The 27,973-nt window shown below is 36.7% G+C and overlaps 2 protein-coding genes across 4 annotated transcripts in view; both read right to left on the reverse strand.

The window, feature by feature from the left end:
• clocka (clock circadian regulator a) overlaps positions 1-14,439 on the reverse strand; it is a 28,811-nt gene extending 14,372 nt beyond the window's left edge. For all 3 annotated transcript variants that reach the window (XM_086161489.1, XM_086161491.1, XM_086161488.1), the window contains exons 1-5: positions 14,335-14,439; positions 7,670-7,753; positions 750-929; positions 539-630; positions 181-240 (exon numbers count right to left, since the gene is read on the reverse strand). In XM_086161489.1, the coding sequence (XP_086017615.1) occupies positions 181-240; positions 539-558 (80 nt within the window). In that variant the 5' untranslated portion in view covers positions 559-630; positions 750-929; positions 7,670-7,753; positions 14,335-14,439. The remainder of the gene's footprint in view (positions 1-180; positions 241-538; positions 631-749; positions 930-7,669; positions 7,754-14,334) is intronic.
• Positions 14,440-21,083: 6,644 nt separating this feature from the next.
• Positions 21,084-26,395, reverse strand: nmu (neuromedin U). Its single transcript, XM_086162322.1, has 8 exons — positions 26,196-26,395; positions 25,275-25,330; positions 25,149-25,196; positions 25,014-25,067; positions 24,834-24,863; positions 21,514-21,567; positions 21,390-21,432; positions 21,084-21,213 (listed from the first exon to the last, which is right to left on the reverse strand). The coding sequence occupies exons 1-7, from the start codon at positions 26,341-26,343 to the stop codon at positions 21,397-21,399; spliced, it is 426 nt and encodes a 141-aa protein (XP_086018448.1). The 5' UTR covers positions 26,344-26,395; the 3' UTR covers positions 21,084-21,213; positions 21,390-21,396.
• Positions 26,396-27,973: the final 1,578 nt, after the last annotated feature.

Genomic DNA, 27,973 nt, shown 5'->3' on the forward strand with positions numbered 1-27,973 from the left:
AATCACTAGCAGTCAATTTCAAATGAGTATTTAGTTATTTGGGGTACAATTAAAAAAATATCCAAACCAAAAAAATATAAAATCTCAAAATGCATCCTTCTAATAGTTTTTTTAAAAATCAGTTTTTAGCATCTGTGGTTTTGTGGTTTCAAACTACATCGAATGAGAGGTATTCCTTACCGTTTTGCTCTGTCCTTCTCATCTTCTTCCATTAACCCATCAAAGATACTGCTGTCATCCCTGACATAAAAAAAGCAACCAAAAAGCTAAGGAGGGGTCTTACAAGAGATACATACGTACAATTTCTTTCTTTTAAAACATTTTTTAAGGAAATTATAAATCCTACTTTTAAGTTATTTTATTATATTATGGATATCATAACCGTGCATTCCCAAAAATAAATAATAAATAAATATCTAGCCTTATCAGATGATGAACTTACTCTAAAATTTGCCAACCAATTTATTTATACAATATAATGCATTAAATTACCTTTGACCATTTTCTTTTTGTGAGTATGTGTTTTTTTTTGTCTCACCTGTCAATACTTGAGGTCATTTTGAGCCTTGTTCAGGGTTGCAGTGTTGAAGAGGGTGTTTTTAATCGTGAGGTAGACATTTGTAAATGAACCTTGTCACCAAAAAACAAACAAACCATTAGAATAGCATATCCTAAAATACACAGCAACTTCATAAAGCAGACAAAAAATGTCTGAACAGTTTAGCAGTTTCAATCTGTTTCAATCTTACCTTACTGACAGTAAGGCCAGTCCATCAAAAGGAGAAAGAAAGCCCTGTTGGATAGACACAATGCTGTGGGGGAGAGTAACTAAAGCTGTCCTCACTTAGATGGTAGATAGTTGTGAAAAAGGTGTCCAACGAGCTTTTTGCTTTGAATATTGATGTGACACATCGCAGCAACATCTGTAGCTGGGGGGGGGGGGGGGGGGGGGGGTGAAGAAAAATATGAATGAGACTTCCAAGCACTGATATCTATTTGCCCATCGGGCATGGAAAAGGTTTACTTTCTAACTGGCATATGTGTAAATATCACACTAATGGTTACTGACTGATCAGTTGATTCAGAGTTCTTATTTCTTAAAGTGGCATTGCATGGCAGACCCCAAAAGCCAGATTTTTGGGCTTCTCCTTTCTTCCATTTTTTTTTTATTACTGGTATAGCACAACCCAACAAAGATGCATATCATCAAAGGAGTCAATGTATGAAATATTTAAATGATAAAAAATGACAATTTTTACCACACTCAACAGATTCAAAGACTCATTTAGAACTATCATTATTGATAAATATGAAACTAACCTTTGAACACCAGTGTAAACTGCCAACTGTATGTATAATATGCATATTCATCGTTGTTGTTATGTCTTATGTAATAAGTGGTTTGGGGATTTTCATATGGATTACTGTTTCTAGTTGCACAAGAAAGACCACCTTACATGCACAGTACACTTCATTACAATGAATTTACAGCAGTACTCTATATTTGACTTTCTGTATGTAGGAAAAAAAGCTAAAACTCTATTAAGAGATTAACAATACTGTTCATTGTTAACAAAGTTACCGAATTAGCCCAATAATTCAAGATACTGCCTCCATGATTTAATAGACTCTCCTTGATGAAAATAGTAAGGCTTATTAAAGTTTCATTGTGTTTTTTGTTTGCTCCTTGAATGTGTTTTAGAAATGGTCCTGTTGGGGGCTACAATTGTTGCTGTTTAAACCTTCAAGTTTATTGGCCTATAACAGTACTGCAAACCTTTTTTCCTAAGTGGATGGATATAAGAAAATTAACATGAAACAAATACAATAAATTCTTTAAAACTGTGTCTTTTAAAGGCTTTTATGGTTGTGGTTTTATAACATACTGTATCAGTTTAATTTAGGCTCACCAACACAACGGTTATTGTATATCGGGCTGTAATACTGTTCCAGTCAAGTTAATTTTGTTTCACTTCGTTTTCAAGTTCTTCAAAACATACTGAACTGAGAATGGACATAAACACTTGGAAAAGCAAATGGTTTGGGATGACAAAGTTAATTACCGTAACACATTAGTGACATATAATCAATTTGGTTGTTGGTATTTGTGTTTGTGTGTGGGGACGTGGGGGGATTGAATCTATCAGCAAGGTTGCAGCGGTAGCTGCCGAGAGTGAGCATTGTGCAACTGCGAGAGCAGGAGTTTTATAACTGTGATGTCATCTGTGCTTCAGTGACCTACTGGCCCATTGACCTACTTTCTTCCTCCTCCTATCTAACTTAATCACAGTCCCACATGCAACACCTTCCTGTCCTTAAATATAACACTAGGCTTCCAAACAACATAAAAGCTTTCAAAAGCCAGCCATTATGAAGAGGAAGTGTTAATATATCACATTTCCCTGTCCAATCCCTGAAAATACAAAAGGTATACTAGTGTTTCCTGAGCTAAAAAGGGAAAAAAAAGAAATGCAAAGAAGTAGGTAAGCATGAAGAGTTCTCGACTTCATTCTCATGAGCATTTCCAAGATAATCCTCTGAAACACATTAAACATGGAAGGAAATTTGTTTTTCCATCCTTTTTCTACTGCGAACACAACATTTTATTTAAAAGTGTGTATGTGGGTGTGTGCACATACTCAGATGTAGGGCAACAGAGCTCTGAGGATATGAGTCACTGAAGTGGATCTATGGCGCTGCTCGTCACGCACCCGCCACACCCCACACTGAGATGCCAGTGCAGTAACAGTGCCAATGGTAACACCATAGCAACTGGCCTCACTGTGATGAGTAAAAATAGCCTAGCTGGATTCCTCCATAGCTGATGCTCGCTCAATAATACACAAAGAACTATTAGACTAGTGTGACTCCCTCATCCTTATACTTATGTCTACCCCGATGAATGTATTTAAAAATAGGTCAAAATATGCATTCTAGCATTTACATGCAATGTAAATATCCCATTAAATTTAGGTTTATACAACTTTGAAAATGGAAAACATAAAGTACAGTCCTAAGTTATCTTTATGGACATTTAAAAGGAATTAATGCATATATTCAATAGGTGACCGATAAAATGATCCTGCAGCGTACTGAAATATATATAAACAATATGCAGAGCAATGTATCAGAAATTTAGATTTTATTTTTCTGTTTTTAAACAAGAAAAGTATATCATGTTAAATTGCATAAAATTGGTTTACTGTCATATCAAACTGTGTGTCTATTTCATGGCAAAATGGTACATAAAAAAGTATACGGTATCAAATGTTACAAAAGACATGAGAAAAGAAATTAGTGAATGAAAAAGAACATAGACAAATAAGACACCATGTCAGATGATTAAATTGTACATGACATGCAGGCAGATATTGAGAAACAGTGTATAATATATGTATATTATTGTAACTTATCTCAAATTTTGGTTAGGGAAAAGACTGCCTAACCAATAGAGCAGCTGGCTTGAGTCCCTCTGATATCACGTTTTATACTTTCTCATCAAAAGTCATTTATCATCAAAACATCTATCTGTTTATGGTGCCTGTAACAGAACAGTAACTACACTCTTGGCAGTACTGTATTTTGTGTGCCTTTCCATTACCCCAAAAAGCCTAAAAAGAACACTCAACTTCTATCTTACCTTGGTCTAGTTTGCCTTATGTAGACAATAAAGGGAAAACCAGCCTTTAAATGTTCAAGTCCAAAAAGGGTAACACATTCACTGCTATAGCCAACTTAGAGTTTCAAGTCAACTTAAAATGCCAGACAATAATGGTTATCTTAAAGTCAATGTCAGGATGCATACGATCTGAAATACCCACAAAACTATTTGTTGGACTTTGTAACAACAACTTGTAAGTTCTGTAATTGTGAGTCATGAACCTTTATCTTTATGATACTTGACATTCATTTTAGCTTGTTCTAACCTTAGTCCTTTTTTGGTCAATTACACATTTTTTCCTTGTCCGACTACTGATTTCATAAGGTCTTCAAAAACAACTTGATGTTTACCTTTAAAAGTTGCAGGCGACTGACCATGTAATTCTTTTCTATTTTGCACAGTAGAACAGGGTCTTACATTAAATCACTGATCTAAGTAATGATGATGAAATGAAGAAAATTAGAGAATTTGTGTGCACAGACAGCTGCTTCAACTCCAGTAACTGCAGTAACTGTCACCATGTCCCTTAATAAATCAGGCCTCGGGTTTGCCATCTATGGGCAGCAATATGTACCATATTAACTTGCTTTGAGACCTAAGATAAGTCGAGGGGTCACCTGCATTGCATTATATAAAGAAAACGCCGGGCAATATACAATAACAAGTGTCTCCAAGAATGCCTCTGACTTTATTCAATTCTAGCTGCACATATAATTTCTCTAACATTATACGTTGGTGTTCTGTTAGTAAGATGCATGCAACCAAGAAAACATACTTCCACTGTGTACTGCTTATCCTACTCAGGGTCGCAGAGGATGCTGGAGCCTATCCCAGCGGCCATTGGGGGAGAGGTGGTGTAAAGCCTGGATTGGTCACCAGTCAATCACAAGTTCACATATACAGACAGACAACCATTCACTCTGTCATTTGCAGAAATGGGGAATTTACCTAATTTTTCCAATTAACCCACTGCATATTTTTGGACTGTGGGACAAAACCAGAGAACCGGGGTGAAAACCCTGCAGAAACAAGGAGAAAATGCAAACTCCACACAGAAACGTCCCTTGCCAGAATTGAACCAGGGTCCTTTATGCTGTGAAGCAAAATACTAACCACCACACTCCACCGCCCTACATCTTACTTAATAATTCAAACTTATTAGTATCAAATGTATTTCATGTTAGTAGACTGAATCAAAGATAAAGACTGAGCTTTACTTATGTTTCTATCCCTTGAACCAAATATGCTTTTACCACCTTATGGCTACATTTGTCAGAGTAGATTTTCATGGAACCTTACATTCTGCAGACTGCTGTTTTCAATTGTAATTTATTGTTCTTTGATATCATAAATCCATCAAGTTTTCCTCACAATCTGTTTCACACACTTACACCCAAAAGCTGGGTATTTAAGAATAACCAAATAATACCAGGTATCTAAACAGAGATAACAATACGAGAAAAATATTGCAATCACACCATAATCTTAACATGGTGCTCGTCGTTTAGAATTTGGCTGAATGAAGAGGTAAAAGGTTGTTATTCTGCTTTAAGTCTTATTTCCTAATAATTGGTATATTATGTTGTTCAAACAGCATAAAAGTGACAGACTTACTGTAAAGGACATACATGTCAGAATTTCTACAGCAGGTCTGAGAGAGCATCATCCAAAGGTGTCCACTCACTCAATTTGGATATATGCTTTGTCACTTTGACTGGGATGGAACACAAAATTCAGCTAAAGAGAATTTTAATAATGCCATGGTCATTTTATGAGCAAGACAGCCACAACGTGGTCAACTTTGCTCTTCACCTAGCCGAAGATTTAACGCCGACCAGCCAGCTGTATCCACTCGCACATCCACAAGCCCAGCAGCACAAAAGGGACTCTTTGTTTAGCATTTTCACTCTGCAGCCCACAGACAGGAATGTTTGAGAGGCAAGCAGCAGCGGTTGGCAGGGGCCCCTTGACAGCTTCTGGCCTCACGTCCCACTGGAGCAGCAACTCAGCCAGGGGCCTCTTACCGATGCCAAGTGGATCAGTGAAGTTCAGTAGTGCAACTTGCTAACAGTACAAGTAAGGCTTAAGAGGATGACAATAGCCCAGAGCCCTCCAAAGACCATACTTTATGATCACAATATATAAACAATAAAACATCTCTACTACCAGAAACCAAAAGTAGCATTTTGCTGTTTATACTAGCTACAGGTATGCACAAAAGTATGTGTCAATTGTTTAACTACGTCTATATTGTGTGGTGTGGTCATTAGAAAAAATATGAAACGTTAAGGGGTGAAGCCTTGCATAACAGCATAACAGTTTCAGAGAGAATTGCTGAAACTGCAAAAAATAAAATAAAAAAATACATAACCATAACATTCACCAAGTTGATGGTTAATTTCACTTACATTCATATTCCTTGAATCTAAGTCAACTTGTAAATCTTACTACCATATCCTTGGAGACAATTTCGAGTCAAACACTAAAATACTCACAAGACATCGCACTTTCAATGCTGTCCTGTGCATGCGGTAAACATGTGAGTCTCCCTATGTGACCCCCTATGATGTGGGGCGATGGATTTCAAAGACATAAAAATGTTTCTAAACTTCTCTCAGTCACATTCACTTCAAATCACATGAATGGCATCTAAAAAAAAAAGCCATTATCCCTGTTTACAAATGCTAACAATTATTCCAATAATGGATTCCAAGAATAAACCTACTATAAGTAGGCATCCCACATTAAGAAGTTATCAAAAAGCACTATCTTTCTCCTATGTTTGGGTGGTAGAATCACTCGCTGTTATCCTTAGTTACTCAAGCTGCACCTAAAACTGTAAAAATCTATGCATTACTCATTCAAATACTTATTACACAAACTACAAACCTATTAAGCTCATCACATAGATTTGGAGTGTGCGTAGAGGTTGTGTATTATAGCACTAGCATTATCAGCTCCCCGAAAAATCATGAATTAAGATAATAGTGAGTTAACAAAACAAAATACAGACACCATTCACCTTAGTCTGTCATTCATGAACAATCTGTTAAATTTACCACAGAATACTACTAAAGAACAATGAGCATTCTGATTGGGACATATCTACACCATGAGTTGTACTACAATCAAAGAGTGCTGATACCACCACGTATAATTGAATTTGAGGACAAAGTATAATAAAAAAAATACACAGTATGTCCTGCTTCAATCCATTAGAACAAACCTGATGTCTGATCATAAACGAAATCGGTCAAATGTGTCACTAGGATATTTTTGACAGTGTTGTTTGTCAAATTTATTGTTGTTTGTCAAATATAGTCATACAACAAGGGAAAAAAATGATCTTCAGACTTAAATCAATGAGAATAATACAGAATAACAACGAAAAATTCTCAATGTTGACTCAGCCACAAATATTCTGAAAGCCATTAGTTCTTAGCATTAAATGCTACATTCTTAAGCTGCAAGGATGTAGTAATAATCAGCCAGGACATTCAAGTGTAAAGCAAATGCTACTTGCTTTAACAAGGTAAACCTTTCCAATAGCTTTGTCACACTATACAAGAGGTACAATTGCTTTGGGAAACTAATTAGCTAATCATTCATTTGCACATCAATCTCACTGAATTATTGCAAAAGCTGAGAAGAACAGAACGTCACTAATTAGATACGCATCCTTAACATCCCTGTATTTGATGTTAGTAGGTTTCATAAAAATTAAGGCATTAGTGTAGCTTCAAATGTTGTCAGGCACAAATGGTTCACCCACTGCTGTTTCCCCACTAATTTCTTGGAATATGAATTATTCAATACTTATCAATACTTAATACAGTCCATTGTAGATGACAAGGTTAAATCAGTCATGTTCCACTTCTTATTTGAAACAATTTGGACTGTTTTTATGATTAACTTACACACTAACATTTCAAGACAACTTTGTTTTCTCTTTTTCTTCTCATTTTGGAAACAACACAAATTATACAATTCAAGTCCATCGTGTCTTACCTTTATTAAAGGGTGGTGAATAATTAGTTCACTGTTTTACATCACAACAAGATATTATCTTGTGAAATCCACAGAATTTTTCACCTGTTGAAAAGAAAAAAAGGTCTTAATTTACAAAGCAGTAGTTTAGACTTAAGAGCCCCACATTACTGAATCAGAACTAAAACATCTGGGTCAAAGTGAGCCTCGGCAGCCACAGCGTTACAGAAATAAGAGAGCTGCTTTTAATGTCTCTTTCAAAAGCACACAACTTTAGGAAGTTCTCATGCAATAAAGTCCCTCAACATTTGCTGAAAAGTGAGTGTTATGCGAGGAAAAGTCTATATAAGCATTTTCTGTCATTTAACTAAGCTAGGTTTCAGATTGTCATTATATAAGATGTGTTGCTGTGAGAGCAAGGGTGTTTGTGTGTGTTGTATCCTGGAAAGCTTTCTCAGGGGTTTCAATATAAATGAAGGCAAAATCTAACACTGATCAGGATTATGGACAAATATTTGAAGTTATTCATCTCTACACTTCAAAAAGATTTGCATTTTTGATGTTTGAATTTCTTATCAAAAAATGGTCTGCAACAATAATGAAAAAGTTTAAGGAAGACTGAGTTTCCAAGTTTGAGTGGATGGAATGTGGCTCATTTAGTGTACTGAGATATGTGCCACAACTTTATTGACATATCTGCTAGTTTAGCAAATTCAACTTTGCAAAAAATGCTATTAGAGAACACCACATCCCACATTGAAAAAGTAGACACCATTTCAGTGCTTTGTTGTACAACATGCAACATCAGCACTTGAAATATTACAATGAGGAGCCGAATAGATCATTTTCTCTTCCTTTTGGCTACTCCCTTCAAAGTTCACTGCAACCAATCAACCTCCTCCATCTAACCGTATTCTCAGTATCCTCTTCTCTAACACCAACTGACTTCATGTGCTCTTTCACCACAACTATAAATCTTCTCTTCTGGTTTACATTCTGTATTTATTTGGAAATATTTATGGAGATTTACATTCAAGGAAATACTGCACTTTGAACTAAAAATCTAAAATTTTGTGTTCTGAATCATTTGATATAAGTTGTCATTGTGTGCCTCTGTCAATGTACCACTGAAATCTCTGGTCTGTATGGCAAGAAAATCTCAACATCGGTGCCTGTATCTCCAAATTTCTTAAAACCAAATATTATAATAATCAGAAAAAATTTACTCACTCTAAGTTGAATTTACTATTCAGACATGATTTCAAAGTTTTGTGTATATATAGCAGATAATTATCATAGCTATAATTTTCCTTTCTTATTTTGTTATTATCTTTTTTTTTTTCTAATACTAAATTCTATACCACACTAGTTAAATTGTAGTGCTTTCAAATCGATTTTCTGCTCTCTCTATACGAGTTTGTTTAAATGTGCTTAGTCCTCAAGGTATGCCGTGTTTCCAACAGACTTGGATTTCAGGGAGCAGGATTGGCTGCTCACGAGGACAGTTATCTGCTTGTAGATTCTGTTCTTTTTCTTAGCATCCTGACAAGCATATGATCCTAATCATAGATGTGCAGAACTAAATGTGCTTGTTAAAAAGAAAGCAAGATAAAGGGGGAATAAATGAATTACTGAGTGTGTCTCTCACACATGTGCTGCAAACACACACACTCACATGTCTACACAGCAATGGAAGCTCTTTTTAGAGCAGGGTCTAGAGCAAAGATTTTGTTTGGCATGAAAAATTATCATGACAGACTGAAATATTGATATGTTGGTGTACTACTATAAATCAAAGCAATGTTAAAGCTAATCTCTCGCTAAGACAGAAGAATCTTAAATGCCTTCACAGAACTGTCCCACTGAAAGAAAGAATTGTGAATTCATTCTTTTTGTGCTCTAGGAAGCTGATAAATTCTTAAAAGACAACTGTGTGCCAAAATTTAGATGAAAAGGGAGCTTTAGTACTTCCCACTTTTACTTGAGCGCACATACAGTTGGTATTCTGTTACACTGTATGACAGATTGTTTTATTAAGCATTTCATTACATCAACTACATCTGCTATTGAACACATGTTAAAGAAACAATCCTGTTTGATAGTGATAACTTCATCATGATAAATTTCAACACTAAGTTTACATCAAAACATTAGAATCAAACAAAATACTGGTAGAATCACATTATCTGCACCAAGGCAACGGAGTTCAAATCAGCCAGTGGCAATAACAAGTCATTGTTGGAGTCAACAAATTAAATGTCTGTGATGACAGTCATGCTGCTACCCCCCCTACATGTGAAGAAACTAACATTCCAAAAAAAAATGGTATTTACCTTTATCTGATATTCTGTTAAGTTCTGAATCTCTAATGGTATTGTCCCTGTCCTATATTCCTCCCTTAATTTATTGAAGGGAGGGAAGAGCTTACCTATTATAGTTAATATTGAATGGGTGAAATCTATCGAAGCCAGAATCGGTATCATACAATTTTGAAAAAACACAAATTCTTTTCAGGCACTTTTAGCACATCTGAAACCATTTTAAACCCCTGAGGCGAGTGTCATCATGTCACACTTGTTACAGCAAATGAAAGCGCTAAATAATTAATAATAAAATTACTTTTCACTGACCCTTTAATTTTCTGACTTTTAAATCAGTTATTCATATTAACCTATTTAGACCACCTTTTGACTTGTGTTTTCCCTTATTTAAGACTATGGCAATAATAGAAAAGTGCGAGACCTGCCAAAGTCATTTGTTCGAAGATGTACACTCAAAAATATATCAACTTTATAATTTATATTTTGGCAAAGGCTCAAATGACGTCAAAGTCAGGGCCATCTCTGTAAGAGTCAAAACATTGAGCAAACTCTCTAACCACAGCAGGTCTGTGGAAAACACTGAGGAAAACACATGGTTGCATTACACTGATAAAACTCATTACGGTTTTGTGCTTCTTTTGTAGCTGTAACATGTGACATATACTTTGTAGTAGATTAGAAAATTATCCTGGGGTGATAATTATAATGTTTCCCCTGTGATGCTGAATCCACAGTTCAAATGAAGTCATAACACAAAGTCAAAGGCCTCAGTGATTATAGTCTGAGTCAAATGATTCTACTAATCAGAAGTCACGGTGCTTGTACTGTGTGCGCACATTCAAGAAAATGTGTTGAAAAAAATAAATCAAAACTCTTGACTAATCAAATTATTATGAGAAGGAAGCCATTGTGTCCAAACCTTTACCAAAGCTAGTGTAACAGAAAAGCTTTGCTTTATCAAAATGGATTAGCCTCAAAATGCAAAGTGTTCTTCTTTGACCTAGATTACAACCTTCCAATTAATTATGCAAAAAGCAGCCAGGTAGTCTTGTTCATGCATTTTTTACTTATCAATGCAGATTGACCAAAAATATAAATGAACTTCTTGGGGAGAGGAAAACGGAAAAGTAGGGGAAAAGTGACAGGGACTAGACTAATCACAACAACATACTGTTTGGCTAATTTCTTGACAGGGTTTATTTAAATAGTTTGTTGTTCAGTTCAAATACAAAATTCACGAACTAACAATACTAGCTGAACAACTGACAAAACCATATGGGTTAGTTCACTTCCACAATAGGCCAAAAGGGCTTGGAGTGGGAGTACGATGTAGAACAGAGCTGATTAGTCATCTAGTAGTTGGGTCACATAAAGTTTGGATCATAGAAGTATATCAAACAAGCCATTTGTGGTATGTATTTGATATTGTTTGTAATGTCACTAAATCTTTTCTTTTGCCAGATCTAGGTCTGGACCCTTAACTCCATATTCAATTGCTGGCTTTCCTCCTGACATGTCCCCGTTTACTCCTTACCTGCAGACAGCTGACAAACCCATTGCCTGCAGCTAAAAGGTGTAACAGAACATTTCGATGCTCTTTTATAATCTCATAAAAATCATAAAAATGTAGGTAAACTACAGTTCCTTCCACAATAAGCGAAGTGACAAGAATGGATATACTATTGTCCTTCAACAAACAAGCGTATCCTTATTCAATATCAAACAAAAAGTATTTTTGCAACACACACATTCAAAAGAAAAACATTTTTTGACGACAGAATTATTCTTAGGTTTAAAGGCAATTTAACTCGACAGCAAAAAGTTCATTACAACAACTATGTGGCAAGATTATTAAATGTCCCAAACAACATTCTTTTCTCTGATAAAACTAAACTGGATGTAATGAGGACTGTTAAAAAGTGACAAACATTTGTAGATCACTTTAATGAAAGCTAACAAAAATAAATCTTCTGCAACATTGGCAAAAAAAAAAAAAAAATTAGCAAGATAGAATTTCATATAATAACCAAATTTGATATTTTATCAGTCACAGTGAAGTACTTAGTCATCATATGAAAACTTTAACTTGACTTAGCTTTATTTTATTTTAGACAGTGGAGAAATATTTCCATAAAAATGAAGGATGAAATTAAGACTTCTTTTGTAATCGCATTTCAACAAGGTGCAAATTTCAAATAATGCAGAATGTAAAAGTCACATTTAGATCAAATGTCATTATTGTTATGCTTTTAGTTTCAAGTCAAGCCTGTATGACTTAGGTAACCCAAATCACAAATTGACCCATGCCAGGACCAGAGTAGAGCACGACCAGGTAGAAAGAGAAAATTGCACCCAAGAGTACATATTGTGCTATTAGACCATCAAAGCGTCCTAACTCTTAAATAACGGACGGAAACAAGAACAAGTCAACTCGAACTTACACAGTAATTCAAGAGATATATAGGTCAGGATGAAGTCAAGTGATTTAATGATTATAAATCTAAGTCATCATAGACACTAAAAAAGAAATACAGACACTAGAAACAAAAAGTAATGGCCTCTTATCCAATTCACACAGCCTGTTTTCCTCTGGCATCGATCATTCTTAATAACCAGAGGAAGGATATTAGTTCCAAGCTGTGTAACCACCGAGAACAGTGTGATTTGCTCTACATACTTTATTTATTCTGTTTTCTGCCAAGTCAAATACACTTTTCAAAGATTCAGATCCCTTAACATTCCCTCAATACCTGCAATAGTGTTTACCCCAAATCATATTTAATAGCAATTCTGTGAGTGGTGTTGAATTACTTTAAGACTAGCTTTAGGCCATGTATCATTGAAAACAGAACTTTATACTGTAGATATAAAGTTTGCAAAATGCCGGAGGCAAGATCATTACATTGCTAAAATTTCAAAGTAAACAAGGAACCCTAATCTGAACCCAAATTTTGAAATCCCCCAAATATTAACTATTTATGTACACCACTACTATAACCAACAGTAGTCTATCATTTTTTTTTTGTAGTTCCTTCTTTTTTTATGTCCAAAAAATCCAACATTCTTGTATTTAAATGAAAAAGCACCTGGAAGAGTAATTAACCAATAACGAACACTTATCTTATCTACGATGCATCAATTTGTTTTCGATATAAACAATGCAACAAAGCACCCAGTTAACTGGAATCTAAAAGAAGGTAAAATGGCAGGTATTAAAGCAAAAGTCGTTTTTTTATTTTATTTTGTTTTTCTTTGCTTAGGGCAAATTTATAGGACTTTTCCACAACATCAGTAGCTAGATTCTTTCTAGCATGACTAACAGGAATGAAGAGGTGCTATGGTGCCAGCACTGTTGCAGCCATTCATTATTTTAGTGAATAACTATTTTACCAGATACCCTATTTACTAATGGGTTTATTTTCTGGGAATGTGACAGTGATAACAATGACTGAAACACTTTCCTTACAACATGTCATTTTTATTTGTTTGTTTTGTTAGTTTTTTTTCTATAATTCTAAAACTGGTAGAACACTCCAGGATGGAATCATGGGCTGTTCTACCAGTGGTTTCCCAGATGCATGAGACTACTGACAAGCTCTGGATTAATTCAACAATCTCAGAAGAGAATCATTGCCACCTTCATTGCCAAGCAAGTCTTTATCAACACAGTCATTCGCCCTTTCCAATTAACTGAAACATTCATAAATAAAAAGTTCAATCAGGAGACGACTCATTACAATCAAAGATATCTGACCTCTCAAACCAAAACAAGAACCACCACTTCTCTACTAATTTACACCAAGATAAAACAGAGTTCAGCCTTAAACATAAGTTATAAATTAACAAAGAAATGTCTGGCTTTGCGCACAAGTTCTTTGGAGTCACCTGAACTGGAGTCACCCGTGAGGGGACGATCGCTGGAACGGCACCGCTGGCAGCCTATCGCCGCGCGGCTGCTGATGCCGGCCGGCAAAGCTACCAAGCTAACGTCAGCTAGCCAGCTTGCGAATACCAATTACACTGATAAAATAGTTCTACCAACTGACCGCGATATTTGACACCCGCTGCAAAGGCATCCTTATCCGTCAAAACGAGCACAGCCGTTATTCTCCCGTCGGTTAAAGACCATCATGTATTGCGGACTGTCGACTCTCCTGTGTCAATGTAGTGTAACGATGTCAACCTACTTTTAGCTGCGGCTAGCTCGCTAACATTCAGCATTAGATAAGAATGTGGGTCAGCAGCTCCGCGGCCGCGCTTTCACATTAAGCAAACCAAACGGTTCCGTCCTTAACATCCCGGACCGGAACGATTAGCGACACGGTCGAGGAGAGGACTTCGCCGACAAGAAAATGTCACACTTACCCTGGACAGTTCCCCCTGTTCATTGGGATTTCCCTGCGCCTAGTGGCGCTGTTGACGGCCGACTACGCAGGAGCGCGGACTGGGGCAGGCTGAGTTGAGTCGGAGTTGGAGGCAAAGGGCCCGGTGAGTACGTACATGCCCGGTCAGTGGGAGGTGGATCAACATTGAGATGACTGGATCACACCCTCGTACTCCACAGGTGTCTGCCTGCCCCTTTTCTTTTCTCAGAAGCTGAGCATTCAGGGTAAAACCATTTTACAAAATTAAAATTAAACAGCAGTCAAGTGTGTGTGTGTGTGTGTGTGTGTGTGTGTGTGTGTGTGTGTGTGTGTGTGTGTGTGTGTGTGTGTGTTCAGTTTCCCTTTTTCTTTTATGAGACCATAGACACATATCTATATGCTTCCAGTAAGGAAAGAAAATAAAAAAGAGAAAGAAAGACAGAAAGTCTAATTTTATAAAACCTCACCTGAATATCCGAATTTGAATTTTAGACGCGGATACACGAAAACAAGCACGTTCAAAACTTTTTTTGATGGTCTTTAGCTTCATTGACCCACAAGGGTATCTTGACATTTAGAAAGCCTTCTTCACAGGTTCAGTTAATAACATTGATAACTCTTGCGCTGCATATAGTCACTTCAGGGCCATCAATAATCAATACATCATCTGTTGGACATGTCAGTTTAATGATACTATTTATGCCCGGCAGTATGGTGCCCGGATAAGCCAAATAAAACATGCAGTGAAAAGAATCCACTGCTGAATCCACAATCTCTGGCCTGTCACTCATCACCATGGCAACAGCCAAAATGGCAAAAGGATGCAACATCATTTTGGACGAGGGATGATGGCGCTGTTTCGATGTGTAGGCACCATAAAGAGATGAAGAGGCCTACTGAATGGACGGTTGCCATAATGTAACGCATATTAATCAACAACGGACATCAATCAAATTGAGTCAAACAGACAGAGCAGTGTGAGGCAGTAAAAAATAATTAAACAAATATTTGCTTAAAGGATTTCATGCCTCTGATTAAGAATTCAAAACTGCCTATTCCTGTCAAGCTCATTGTGCATACTGGGTTAAGCAATGGCAATGTTTTTGTGACAAGAAAGGAAAGAAAAAAAAAATACAAGAACGCAGCAATTAACAAGACATGACCAAAAAAAATCAGGAATTAATGAGAGCTAATTTGACCAGAAAACTAACTTTAAATCTCAAAGGGTCTCACCCTTGTGACTTTCTATTTTCTTATCTTGAAACATGCTCTGGGGTTCCAAGTGGATAAAAACATAAAATTATGTTCAATATACTATTTGAAATATCTATCTATCTATCTATCTATCTATCTATCTATCTATCTATCTATCTATCCTAATGGATCAAACTAATCGACAAATAAATTGATCCATAGATATACATATACACACATGTATATGTACCCACATACAGTTAGGCCCATACATATTTGGACAGTGACACCAGTTTTGTTATTTCAGCTGTTTACAAAAACATATTCAGGATGGAATTATGTATTCAATATGGGCTTAAAGTGCAGACTCCCCGCTGTAATTTGTGAGTATTCACACCCAAATTGGAGTTAAGGAATTACAGCTCTTTAATATGTAGCCACCTCTTTTTTAAGGGACCAAAAGTAATCAGAAAATGGACTCAGAAGACTGCAAATAAATAACAAGGCTGCATGGGCTCTTCCCTCGGTCACCTGTCATCAATTTAGCAGTTAAAAGGTCTGGGGTTGATTCCAGTTGTGGCATTGCATTTGGAAGCTGTTGCTGTGAACACACAACATGTGGTCAAAACAGCTTTCAATGGAGGTGAAACAGACCATCCTGAGGCTGAAAAAAAGAAGAAATCCATCAGAGAGATTGCAGAAATGTTAGGAGTGCCCATATTAACAGTTTGGTACATTCTGAGAAAAGAGTTCACTGGTGAGCTTGGGCACTCAAAAAGGCCTGGACTTCCACCGAAGACAACAGTAGTGGATGATTGCAGAATCCTTTCCATGGTGAAGAAAACCCCCTTCACAACATCCACTCAAGTGAAGAGCACTCTCCAGGAAGTAGGCGTATCAGTATCTAAGTCTAACATTAACAGAAGACTTAATGAAAGTAAATACAAACGATTCACCACAAGGTGCAAACCTTAATCGACCTCAAAAATAGAAAGGCCATAATTGACTTTGCCAAAAAACACCTGAAGAAGCCAGCCCAGTTCTGGAACAGCATTCTTTGGACAGATGAGATTAAGATCAACCTGTACCAGAATGATGGGGTGTAGAAAGTTTGGAGAATAATTGGAACAGCTCATGATTCAAAGCACATCACATCTTCTGTAAAACATGGTGGAGGGAGTGTGATGGCACGGGAATGCAAGGCTTCCAATGGCACTGGCTTGCTTGTGTTTATTGATGATCTTACAAAAGACAGAAACAGCCGGATGAATTCTGGAGTGTATAGGGATAAACTTTCTGCTCAGATTCAGCCAAATGCAGCAAAGTTGATTGGATGGTGTTTGACTGTACAGGTGAACAATGATCCAAAAACTACTGCAAAAGCAACCCAGGAGTTTTTTAAAGCAAAGAAGTGGAATATTCTGCAATGGCTGAGTCAATCACCACATCTCAACCCAATGGAGCATGCAATTTACTTGCTCACGACAAAACTGAAGGCAGAAAGACCCATAAACAAGCAACAACTGAAGACAGCTGCAGTAAAGGCCTGGCAAAGCATCACAAAGGAGGAAACCCAGCATTTGGTGACGTCCATGGGTTCCAGACTTCAGACAGTCATTGCCTGCAAAGGATTCTCAACAAAATATTGAAAAGTACCATTTTACTTAGGATTATGTTTATTTGTCCAATTACTGGTGAGCCCCTGAAATGTTGCTCATAAACCCCAAATCAATTATGCGAGTATGCTGGCAAGTATCAAAGACATAAAACATAACTATACTTTTTAAAGATACAAATACAAATATTACTTTCTACCATTAGTTCTGCCTGAGCCACTGAAATTGATTGTTCTCTAATGTAACCATAATTTAGTGAGACTGATTGGAAAATTACCCACAAGTCACTTTCAATAATTACCTTTGTGGCATGATATTCTTAAGTAAACTGGCTCACTCTTATTTCCAGAGGAAACATTTGAAAGCACACTAGCAATATTATCGTGATTTGGTTGTATTTACTGAGATTGCCAGATGTTCTCTGAGATTTGACGTATGAGCCTGTTCTGCCCTACAATTAGGTTCTCAAATCCATCAAAATTATATTGTAAAAATTCTTAGTCATTCGTTTTCATTGTTTTTGATGGAATCAAAATTTATGGCTGGTAATGCAAGGACTTGTGAGGACTTGCAAATTGTAGCATATATATAAATTGTGCTTTGCAAAAATTGTAAAATCCCACAAGTTGCATCCTTGGCTGTGCAGTTAAAAAAGTAAGCTAAAAAATGATACATTGAGAGTAACATATACAGAAATAAAATAATAACCTTTTATAGTTACATCTGTCATCTTCATTAGACAACATGCATAACTGTATAAGTGTTTCAGTTTGAGACTTGTATGATTTTCATTTACATTTTTTGATTGATGTCATAAAATACATTTATGATTTTTTAAATTCGTACAAATAACAACAAACAATTACCATATATACCACAAAATTCATACATTGTACATTTTGTATATTTTGATTTGAATGGTCAGCGCTGGTAAGGATGCATTACCTGGTTGATAATGGTGACATCTACTGTCAATAAAAGTAGTTACATTTTACATTTTACAATTTTCCGGATGACAATCAAGGATAATTTACACTTTACCAGGACATGCAGTTGAAGTACAGTGATCGTTACAATAGTGTGCAAGATTTGTAGTTTAATATGAAGTCAAGGTATAGTAATAACCTGTGCCAAAGAAAATAACCATCGCCCCACGGCACTGACCCCCATCATCATGAAGTGCTTTGTATGGTTAGTCATGTCAAATATCAAATCCATTCTCCCCCCTACCCTGGACCCTTTCCAGTTCTACAGATGATGCAATTTCCTCTGCTCCCCACCCAGCTATAAGAACAGAATTCTCACATATGAGTCAAAAGACTCATATGTGAGAATTCTGTTCTTAGACTTCAGTTTAGCATTCAAAAACATAGTACCACAACACCTCATCTGTAAACTTGACCAATTTATGCTTAACACTTCCCTTTGCAATTGGCCGCAGGACTTCCTCCGTGAGAGGCCATAAGCGTACAAATTAGCAACAGCACCTCGAGCAGTATCACACTAAACACAGGGGCCCCCCAAGGCTGTGTGCTCAGCCCCCTGCGTTACAACAACTGTACACCAACGTACAACATCAATGACATAGTGAAGTCATGAAACAACGCTAATGGGTCTCATCCTCCTACAAGAAAGAGGCCAACCTTCTAACCATGTGGTGCAGAGACACCAACCTCCTTCTGAGTGTCATCAAGACCAAGGAGATAGCTGTGGACATCTGGAGAGGCCACACCAAAACCCCTCCACTGACCATTAATGGTCTTTCTGTGGAGAGAGTGAGAGGCACCAAAGTCTTGGGGGTACTTCTCAGTGAAGGCCTCTCCTGGACCACCAACACAGCATCATTAGTGAAGAAACGACAGCAGCACCTCTACTTCCTCCTCAAACTCACGCGAGAGATAGCTTCCCCATCCATCATGTGCACATTCAGCATCCTGAGCAGCTGTATCACTGTGTGGGGCAGGAGCTGCACTAAGTACAACAGGAAAGCTTGCAGTACAAAGTGAACACAGCTGGAAAGGTCATTGGTGCCCCACTCCCTCCCTACAAGAGATATACCATCACCTGCAAAGCAATCGCAATTATGAGCAACGCCATCTAACGCCACACACAGTCTGTTCAGTCACTAGCCCTCAGGGAGGAGGTATCGGAGCCTCTATGCCGACTCCATCAGACTTGCAAACAGCCTCATACACCATGCTGCCATTACTGACTGATTTTGCACTATGCAGCCTAAATAGAAATTTCCACTACCATTTTGTTTTGGTAAAATTTAATCTGCTGTTTCCTAAGTTTTGTTAGGAAATGTCTTGTCTTTGAGCTGTGCATTATTATTTTGTCACTGTGGGATAAGGAGAAATGTCTTCTCAATTCTTCTGTATGTCTGGCACATGTGCAAAAAATTAGAATAAAGCTGACTTTGACTTATGTATCAATATTTCATAATTGCATCTTAATTTTTAGAGGTACATCATCAACATATTGATCATTACTCATGAATAAAAGATCCCTTAACCCCAAATAAATGCAAAAAATCATCTGCATGCGTTTATTAGAAGTGATTCATTATAGAATATGATGTGATGAAGTTATGTGAATTTGCATCTGCTGTTCAGCTGTCAGTGAGAGTGTCAGTTTGTCTTTTTCCTCTTTTTTATTGAGGAGATCAATACTTAGACTTGATCGAAAAAAAAATATCAGTAGTGGTGAACATACTTAATTCAGGATTCTGCAATTGTTGTCATTTTTTGTTGAATGTTTGATTTGTCAGCTGTTACAGGTTTAATGGGCTGTTGAGGTTTGGAAAGGAATACATGGCCTTCAAATCTCAAGTTTGTATATTGGGGTACTGATTTGATGGTGAAATTGTGATGACATCAGTATTTTCATAAATTCTTTCAGTAAACTTGATGGTCTCCTTCTTCCCATCCTGTCACTGCATTATTGTTACCTACCTTGTGACACTAATTATTTAGAAGTCTTTGTGGTGTGCTTTACAGATTTTTTAATTCAGGATTTTGAATTACGAATACTAATAACTAACTAGTACTAATAACCATGCAAAAACAAATGACCGTCAAGAGCTTTCTTTCAAAGATGGTTTGAAAAAATGTCCATGGATGTCTGTCACTGGATAAACAAAGAATTGTATTATCAATTAAAGTAAGAATAAAGTCAAATAATCACTGCAAATATAAAATTTATTATGATAAAAAAATACATTTTTGCTTCCATGCTTTATCCATATTTTTTCTTTTATCTTTCTTTGCTTTTCTTCACCTTCATTTTATATCTTTTCATGCAGACAGGACTGTAAATTACAAGCACACATTAGGAATATTTGAAAACCGACACAGACAGAGGCAAACAAGGATTGTGGGAATTATAAGGATGACAACAATTCCATGCATGCTCTGGGCGCATACACACACACACACACACACACACACACACACACACACACACCACATCACATACATACACACACACACAAACACCAAAAGAGAGACAGAGAGAAATTGCCACATAAATGTCCAAACAATGTAGATTTCAGCATATACACAATTACCACAGAAAATGTAACCAAAAACAAACAAAAAATGCCCCATACATAAAGTATTTTTGAAATGTTTGGATTTTTGCAATTTTACTTTATGCATTACAACTTATTCTATATAAATAATTTTCATTTCATACATAATATGTGCAATCTACTTAACCATATAGGGTTCATGATTGTGTGTGTTAGCTCATTTTTGCCCTTTTTATTCACACTAACTAAGAATTCGTTCCTATTCATAAAGCTCTCAATAACAAATAAGACTTACGCAGTAGCCTCTAATTATAATATATCATTTTTAATTCAAATGACACACATATAACACAAATGGACAAATGAAGAGTACTTTTTATTGTATACTTGTATACATTCAAACACCACTATATATTAACGGCAGCTGTGGTTTAAGTCTTGATCACTTAGTCGTAGTGCAGCGGCTCGGGTCTCTTGGTCAGTGTTGTCTTTGTTCATGAGGCTTTAGAGGTAGAGACGCTAACACACATCCATATACCTGATTAGACAATTTTACAAGAGCACAGAGACAAGTTAGACTGGCAACGTATAATTTTCTGTCTACAAGGAGGATAAAAGCAGTTTTTATTCTGAAACATCCATTGAATGTTTAAATTCATAGTATCAATGCGTCGATGTCTGTCAAGCAAAAAAAGGAAGCATTTTGAAAATTACCTTTAAATCACTCATAATCTAAGGATCTTCTTCCATTTCGTGGCTGTAAATTCAAGCAAAATGTAGTTCAATTATCGTCATAATTTTCAGTGGATTTTTTTGGTTTATACGAATATGGCCATACTCGATACAGGAAGTAGCCCCTGCTCTGGATTCCTCCGGGTCCCTGAAGTTCAGCCTGTACAGACACAGCAATCGGGCCAATATGATATGTTGAGGGCTTATCTCTTAATTGTATTTATAATCTAAAACACACAGACAAGACAATTAATTTACATGTTTATTTATCTATAAGGAGATGAGGTCAGTGATGAGTATAATAAAAGAGCAAGTCAATAAACAAATCTCATTTAAATTGATGGATCAATGTCATATTGATAAGCTTCTTTTTCATATCTTTCCATTACACAACCAATCAGGGCCATTGGTAGGCCAGGGCAAAAGCAGATGTGCAATTTACTTTTGCACAAAACAACCCAAGAAAGGACAATCCACCAATAGAAAATAACTCTCACACTCTGCAGCAACGAGTTTTCGTTTCAAGCGCTTCCAGATTAAAGTATCGCCAACGTACATTAGCATACTTTAGTCAGGGATTCCTCTGTAAGTACTTCAGCAGCCACAACATCCAGCTTGCACCAGATCATTACACACCATCAGGGGCTTTGATAATGTAAACAAGTCATTTTGTCTTTTTGCCCCAACAAATGTGACACAATTAAGACTGAATGATTATTAATCTTGATTAATTTGAATTAATCCACAGCCCTGAGATAAATATGATTAAACATTTTTATATTTTGACAGCCATAATAAAAAACAATCATTACATCCATAATCTACTGCTTATCCGGCACTCAGGGCTGCAGTGGATGCTGGAGCCTATCCCCAAAATGTTGGATTTGAACCAATAAATTTTATAAGACTTTTTCTGACTCACTTCTCTCTGTAACTATATCTTAAATTGATATTTGCTTAAGAAGACTTTGTATGTATAAACAGAGGACAACAGATCCCAAAGAGATGGTATATATCAAATGTGAATAAGAATGGCTATAAGATAAAAAAATTGTCGCTGTCATACTCCAGCACTGGACGTCAAAGAAACATTAAGATTCTGCATTCTGCGAAGGCCTGCAGTTATAGTATAGATAGTAAAGATACTTTTCACAGAAAATAGAAGCTCTTCACCTCAGCAATAGAGACAATAACACACACACTAACATTCTGGTGACTTTTCCAAAACAAACACCCCCTGTGTTTTTCGCTCACAATGTCTCTGTGTACACTTAGTGGATGTCAGCACTTGATAACAAGAAGGGACAGGTTTTTCCTGCCTGCTGCACTAATTTTAGACTGTAATTACTCACCACTTGGGAAAGAACAACTAATGTCGATAGCACTCGTACTGAGTGAGGATAGTGGCCCGAAATGAAACAGCATATGAGTCAACCACAAACTTGCACTATTTCCATTGAGTATGCTGCAATTGTAACATTATCTATTTATCAAGTTACTCTACAGTTTAAACAATTATCCAACCGCAGTAGAGAGACCAGAATACACTGTGTAGGTACTGTTTTGTGAATTTGTGATTGACAAACAAATTGGACAAAATGAGACTGAATGCTGATTGATTACTACTTGTATTTTGAAATGAAAAAAAGAACCCAGGCTTTAAGCATTTTTGTTTTACCAGCAAGAATGAGTAAATCTTAGAAGACTAATTAGAAAAATATTTTAAATGACAAATAACTTGAAATACATTCATACATCAAGATCCCATCTCTCTTTCTCTTTTCTTGTATGGAACAAGGAAGGGGACAGGGAGAGAGAGAGCGAGGAATATGGAGAGCCAGCAACATAAACAACATTAATTCAAAACACAAAAACATTTATCACAGAAATCAAATGATAAGATAGACATGTTATGATTAATGCTATTAATTTACATTGTGTTAGTATTTTGAAAAGCCATAAGCTTTTGAATAAAAGGAATTTGACAGATTCTAAATAAGTTGAATTAATTGAAAAACGGCGACTTTTATATATGTCGTCAGACGTTGTCCTAAAGCCACCCAGTATAATTTTTTTCTGATTTATTCCTGGAGTGTCTTACAAATTGCAAGGCGCTGTGTTTTTTGCAGATTTTTTAAAAGATTACTAAATAAAAATTTACTTAGGGCATTTTCCTAATACTTGCTGCACATTATTCAAGAGATAAATGCATTTTCTGGCCCCTGAATTTCTCAGAAAATGTAGCAAGTTTTCAATGTAATTCAATATAAAGGTGAAGAAATACAATTCACAAAAACAATCATAGCTGCCTGCTCACCATGGTACTTGCATCTTGTAGATAGCTTGACAGGAAATGCTCAAAATTCAGAAAATGTGAAAAACGTCTTTTCCAGCAGTTTTAATGCATTATCTCTCAACGTGTATTTGTAGGTCTCCAGACAAAAATATCTTATGAGGACTTCCTTTAAATCAACAGAAGAGTCACTTAATAAGCCACCAGCTTGAGTCATATTCTCTCTCCCTTCCATTCACATAAAGCATAATAAATTAGACTTTAAAAAACAATAATACTGCATCTTTCTTCACTTTAACACCTACTAAGGAGGCAAAGATACTCCACACAAACCAACGCATGAGCATTTCATAGTTGAAATTGAACTGGTTTCTAATTAAAGATGTCACACACAGAGCCCACAAGAAGATTAAGTAGCACTACTTTTATATTTTCATGAAAAAACTGCCTATTGTACTTTTGTACATGTTCATGTTTGCATTTGTTGGGATGTATCAGTATGCTATTCTCGTATCATTAAAATCAAGTACAGTGCCTGGTTGGTGTTACACAAAGCTACAGTATGTCACACACGAGAGCACTGGCGCAGACCTATATTCACTTATTGTAAGGGTTTGCAGGGTTTTGACCTCCAAAATAAGGTTTTCGGCCATCCAAGACCGTAAATATTGTTGGAAGTGACTAAAGCATCTACATTTTACAAATACACTATCATTAAGAGGCCTGTGCAAACTTTGTATGTTACTGTTTTCATGTTCTATTTCAAAACAACACTATTCCAAATAAATCTCAATTTTGTTGTCCATTCATTAATATTCTCTTGCTAAGGTTTTTTTCTTTCCTGATATTTAGGCAAAATCTTGCTGTTCTATGATTTCTTTAAACATATTCTAAATGTATTTTCTATTAGTTAAATGGTTGTTGTCATTTCTAATTTCTAATGACATTATTGAACATTAATGACATCAACGTTTCAAAATCATTGCATATCTCAATTGTCATTTTACAGACTACGTGCTTTCACGCACATGCATACAAGCCATTACAACAGTATTCATTCTGATGTGTCTTGGCTTTTGATATAATGCCAGTTCGGAGGATCAAATTTAAATGATACATAATATCACTCTTACCCTTTTGCTATTTCCCTGCCCCTTTTGTTCCTATGAGAACAACAAACAGTGAAAATGCATGAGTTTTCACTCAAATAGGATCGACAGATCATTTTTCATTGTGACATTTGTTGCAAAACCAGTCATTTAATCAATTTAATTTATCATTAGATATACTTCATATGACAAGGAATGTTATACCTTTGACCTCTGCACCAGCATCAAAATACAGAGTTCTCCTAAGACATCAGATGCCTAGAAAATACAACATAGTCTAATGAGGCTTCTACATTCAACTACATATTTGTGTGTAATGAAAGAGAATGCCAGACTCACTGAAATCATTGGGTCTGCGGAGAGGTAGGATGAGCAGACAGCATCTATCTGTAGAGCATCCAAGAGAATGAGATTTAGGCACACATACAATTGGGAAGAAGAGAGAGGATGGGAGGAAATACAAACCTGGCTGAGAAGTTGCGTCTGATCTGAAATGGCTTGCTGAAGTTTTGCTGGGGCACCTTTGGTTTCACAGAACAGAGAAAAATATCACTGGAAATTTAACACTAGATTTCTGGTACTAAAATGTTTATGGAGTAGAGCAAAGGACTGTTGGCAAATATTCAATCTTGACCTTAATGTAATGGCATCTTTTCAGACTTGGTACTGTAAAGTAGAAATACAGTAACGAAACAAAATGTACAGTACAAAACATCCAAATTCTAGTCTATTAATTTAAAATTAACAGTAGCGTTTAGTAGCGGAGAAGAGAAAGAGGGGTTATTGTTGTTCACAACAAATATGTTTTCTGCTCCGACTTGGTTGCAGTAACTGTGCATTTGCAGTGTGAGAGCTTTACTGCAAGAGAGATAATTGTTATATGCTGATGTATCATTTCTGGCAATTAGATCTCTAGCTTTTTTTTAATATATATTTTTGAATTTTAGTCCAGAGAATGAAAATATATATTTTCCCTGTTGGGTGGTGATGCAAAGCCACAAAGGTTTTCATATGTGCATTTCTTTCAAAAGGATTCCAGCAGCAATGCAATTCTCCTTGTGGTCACATTTCGTACATTTGTGACATTAAGCTTCACACATCACAAATTAAAACACCAAAAAAAAGGAACCTTTTCAAGTTTGAAATTGCATGAGAAAATGAAGTATAGCTACATGTTAAAAACTTGTCTTCTTAATGCCTAATATAACCGTTTAATTGTCTGAGTTTGTGATTGATGTCCTTTTAACTTGTAAATGATATCAACTGAGTTGATCATACAGTTGGATACAGCCTACTCTCCGAGATTCTTTCTGATAATTTAAATGGACAAAAAGTAGAAAGATTTCTGTAAGGAACCAGGCACTTTAAAAAAAAAAAGGAACTTACTTTTGCAACCTGGGACGGTGAGGATGAGCAGGGCTGCGAGGGTGACGCTGGTCGTGCTGAGGGAACTCATGGCGCCGCTGCTGAGACTGATCGGACCGGTGGATGCTGCTCGCTGCGCTGGGTAGCTTTGGCACTGAGTCGTCTTCATCCCGGCGTGTGTTTAAGTTAAATTCGCTTTGTTTTATTTTGTCTCGGAAATCTCTCGCTTTACTTCTTGCTCTTCTGAGACGTTTGGTTTCACGCAAGAGAAATAAGAAGGCTGGTGTCACACACCCTCCGCGCTCCTGAGTGCGTCACTGGACTTCCACGTGTAGACAATGTTTGCAGCCCGGCTGCACATTAATTCATTAAATCTTCCTGAGTAGAAGTATTATGGGCGCATTTTATCATAATATTTTAGGGTTACACTGACACCTAAGTAATAACTTTCCAAACGTTGTTCATCTTCACATCATAGTCCTTTCGGTTACATTTGTTGTGATTCATTAAATTCAATTTAATATCTATGTGTGTATGTGACATCCCGTCGGCCCAATTTGTCCACAACATTGTGTCAGAAGGGACCCTTAAGTTCTCTTGAAAGTCATTATGGTAAGAAGGAGCAACCTACATAACTACGTAGGAGGAACATTGAGAAAAAAAAAATGGATTATTCAGTAAGCCTACACAAAATATTTATTAGTCCTGTATCTCATATGCCACACAACCACTGTTTGTTTTATTATTAAAAAAAGGATACATACTCATGTCATGAAACTCTTTTTATGAGTCCCAGTGGTGGTGACCAACTGACAAATCGACTAATGTCAATTTAAAAGGTTTCTGTCACCAAGAACTACCACAACTCATAACTACAATGAAACAAGACAAGAACATTGATGAAATATCATTGCATAACGCTTAAAATATTCTTCCGTTTGGCCTGCTCAAGGAGCAGATATGGAAAAGTCATGCTCATCAGCCTCTAGGTTGATGCTATAGTGAGGCTTCTCTTTCAGTATGCACCCAATATACCATCACAGATAGGCTATCCTCTGTCTGTCAGTTTGTTGAAAATTTTTTGGTACACCTCATTAGAGCCCCTATCTTTTAGGAATGGAAGGGCCTGTGCATTGTTAATGGCAGTGGTTTTTGAGAGTGATGAGGCAAGGGGATCTTGGTGCCGGGATGTCTCGTAACTGCTGGGCACCATGAATGTTTTGGCTTTTCTTTCTCCAACCGGATCCTGTGTTTGCCAGAGCATGGCAGAACTGCCCTTTATTTTGATAGTCGAGACACAGTCTTCTGGTTCAACCAGAGTGGCTAACCAGTGTGTCCTTGCTGTGTAGAGGGTCTTGCAAGTGGGCCAGTGGTTCCCTCAGTTGACCAACCCACCTCTAATTTTGCCATTTGGCTTTTGGAAGGGAAGAGGGTAGTTGCATTCAAGTTGGTCAGGCGCATCACACAAATAATAGCAACCTTCTCTGCCCTTTCATCACCGAAATCAGCCATCCTGATGTGAGTCTGGAGATTGATAACCCCACACTGCACAGACCCTAAGAAAAGTAACACCCCAGGTCATTCACCTTAACTGAGAGCCTCACTGAGATATTTGCGCATAGTGTTTTTGGAGAAAACATGTTCTCACAGTCTTTCTGGTGTGAACCAATTTAGGAGGATTATACCATGGATAGCTTCATCAGGGATGCAGTTGCACATCTGCAAAAAAAGCCTCCACTGCACTGGCAGTTGGCTCAATGCTCCCTGTTTTAGTCAATTTTGAAGTCACCATCAAAAAA

The sequence above is a fragment of the Fistularia commersonii genome, chromosome 16 (assembly GCF_037954325.1).
Source record: "Fistularia commersonii isolate RoL2024-O1a breed Wild chromosome 16, RoL_Fcom_v1.0, whole genome shotgun sequence".
Classification (NCBI taxonomy): domain Eukaryota; kingdom Metazoa; phylum Chordata; class Actinopteri; order Syngnathiformes; family Fistulariidae; genus Fistularia; species Fistularia commersonii.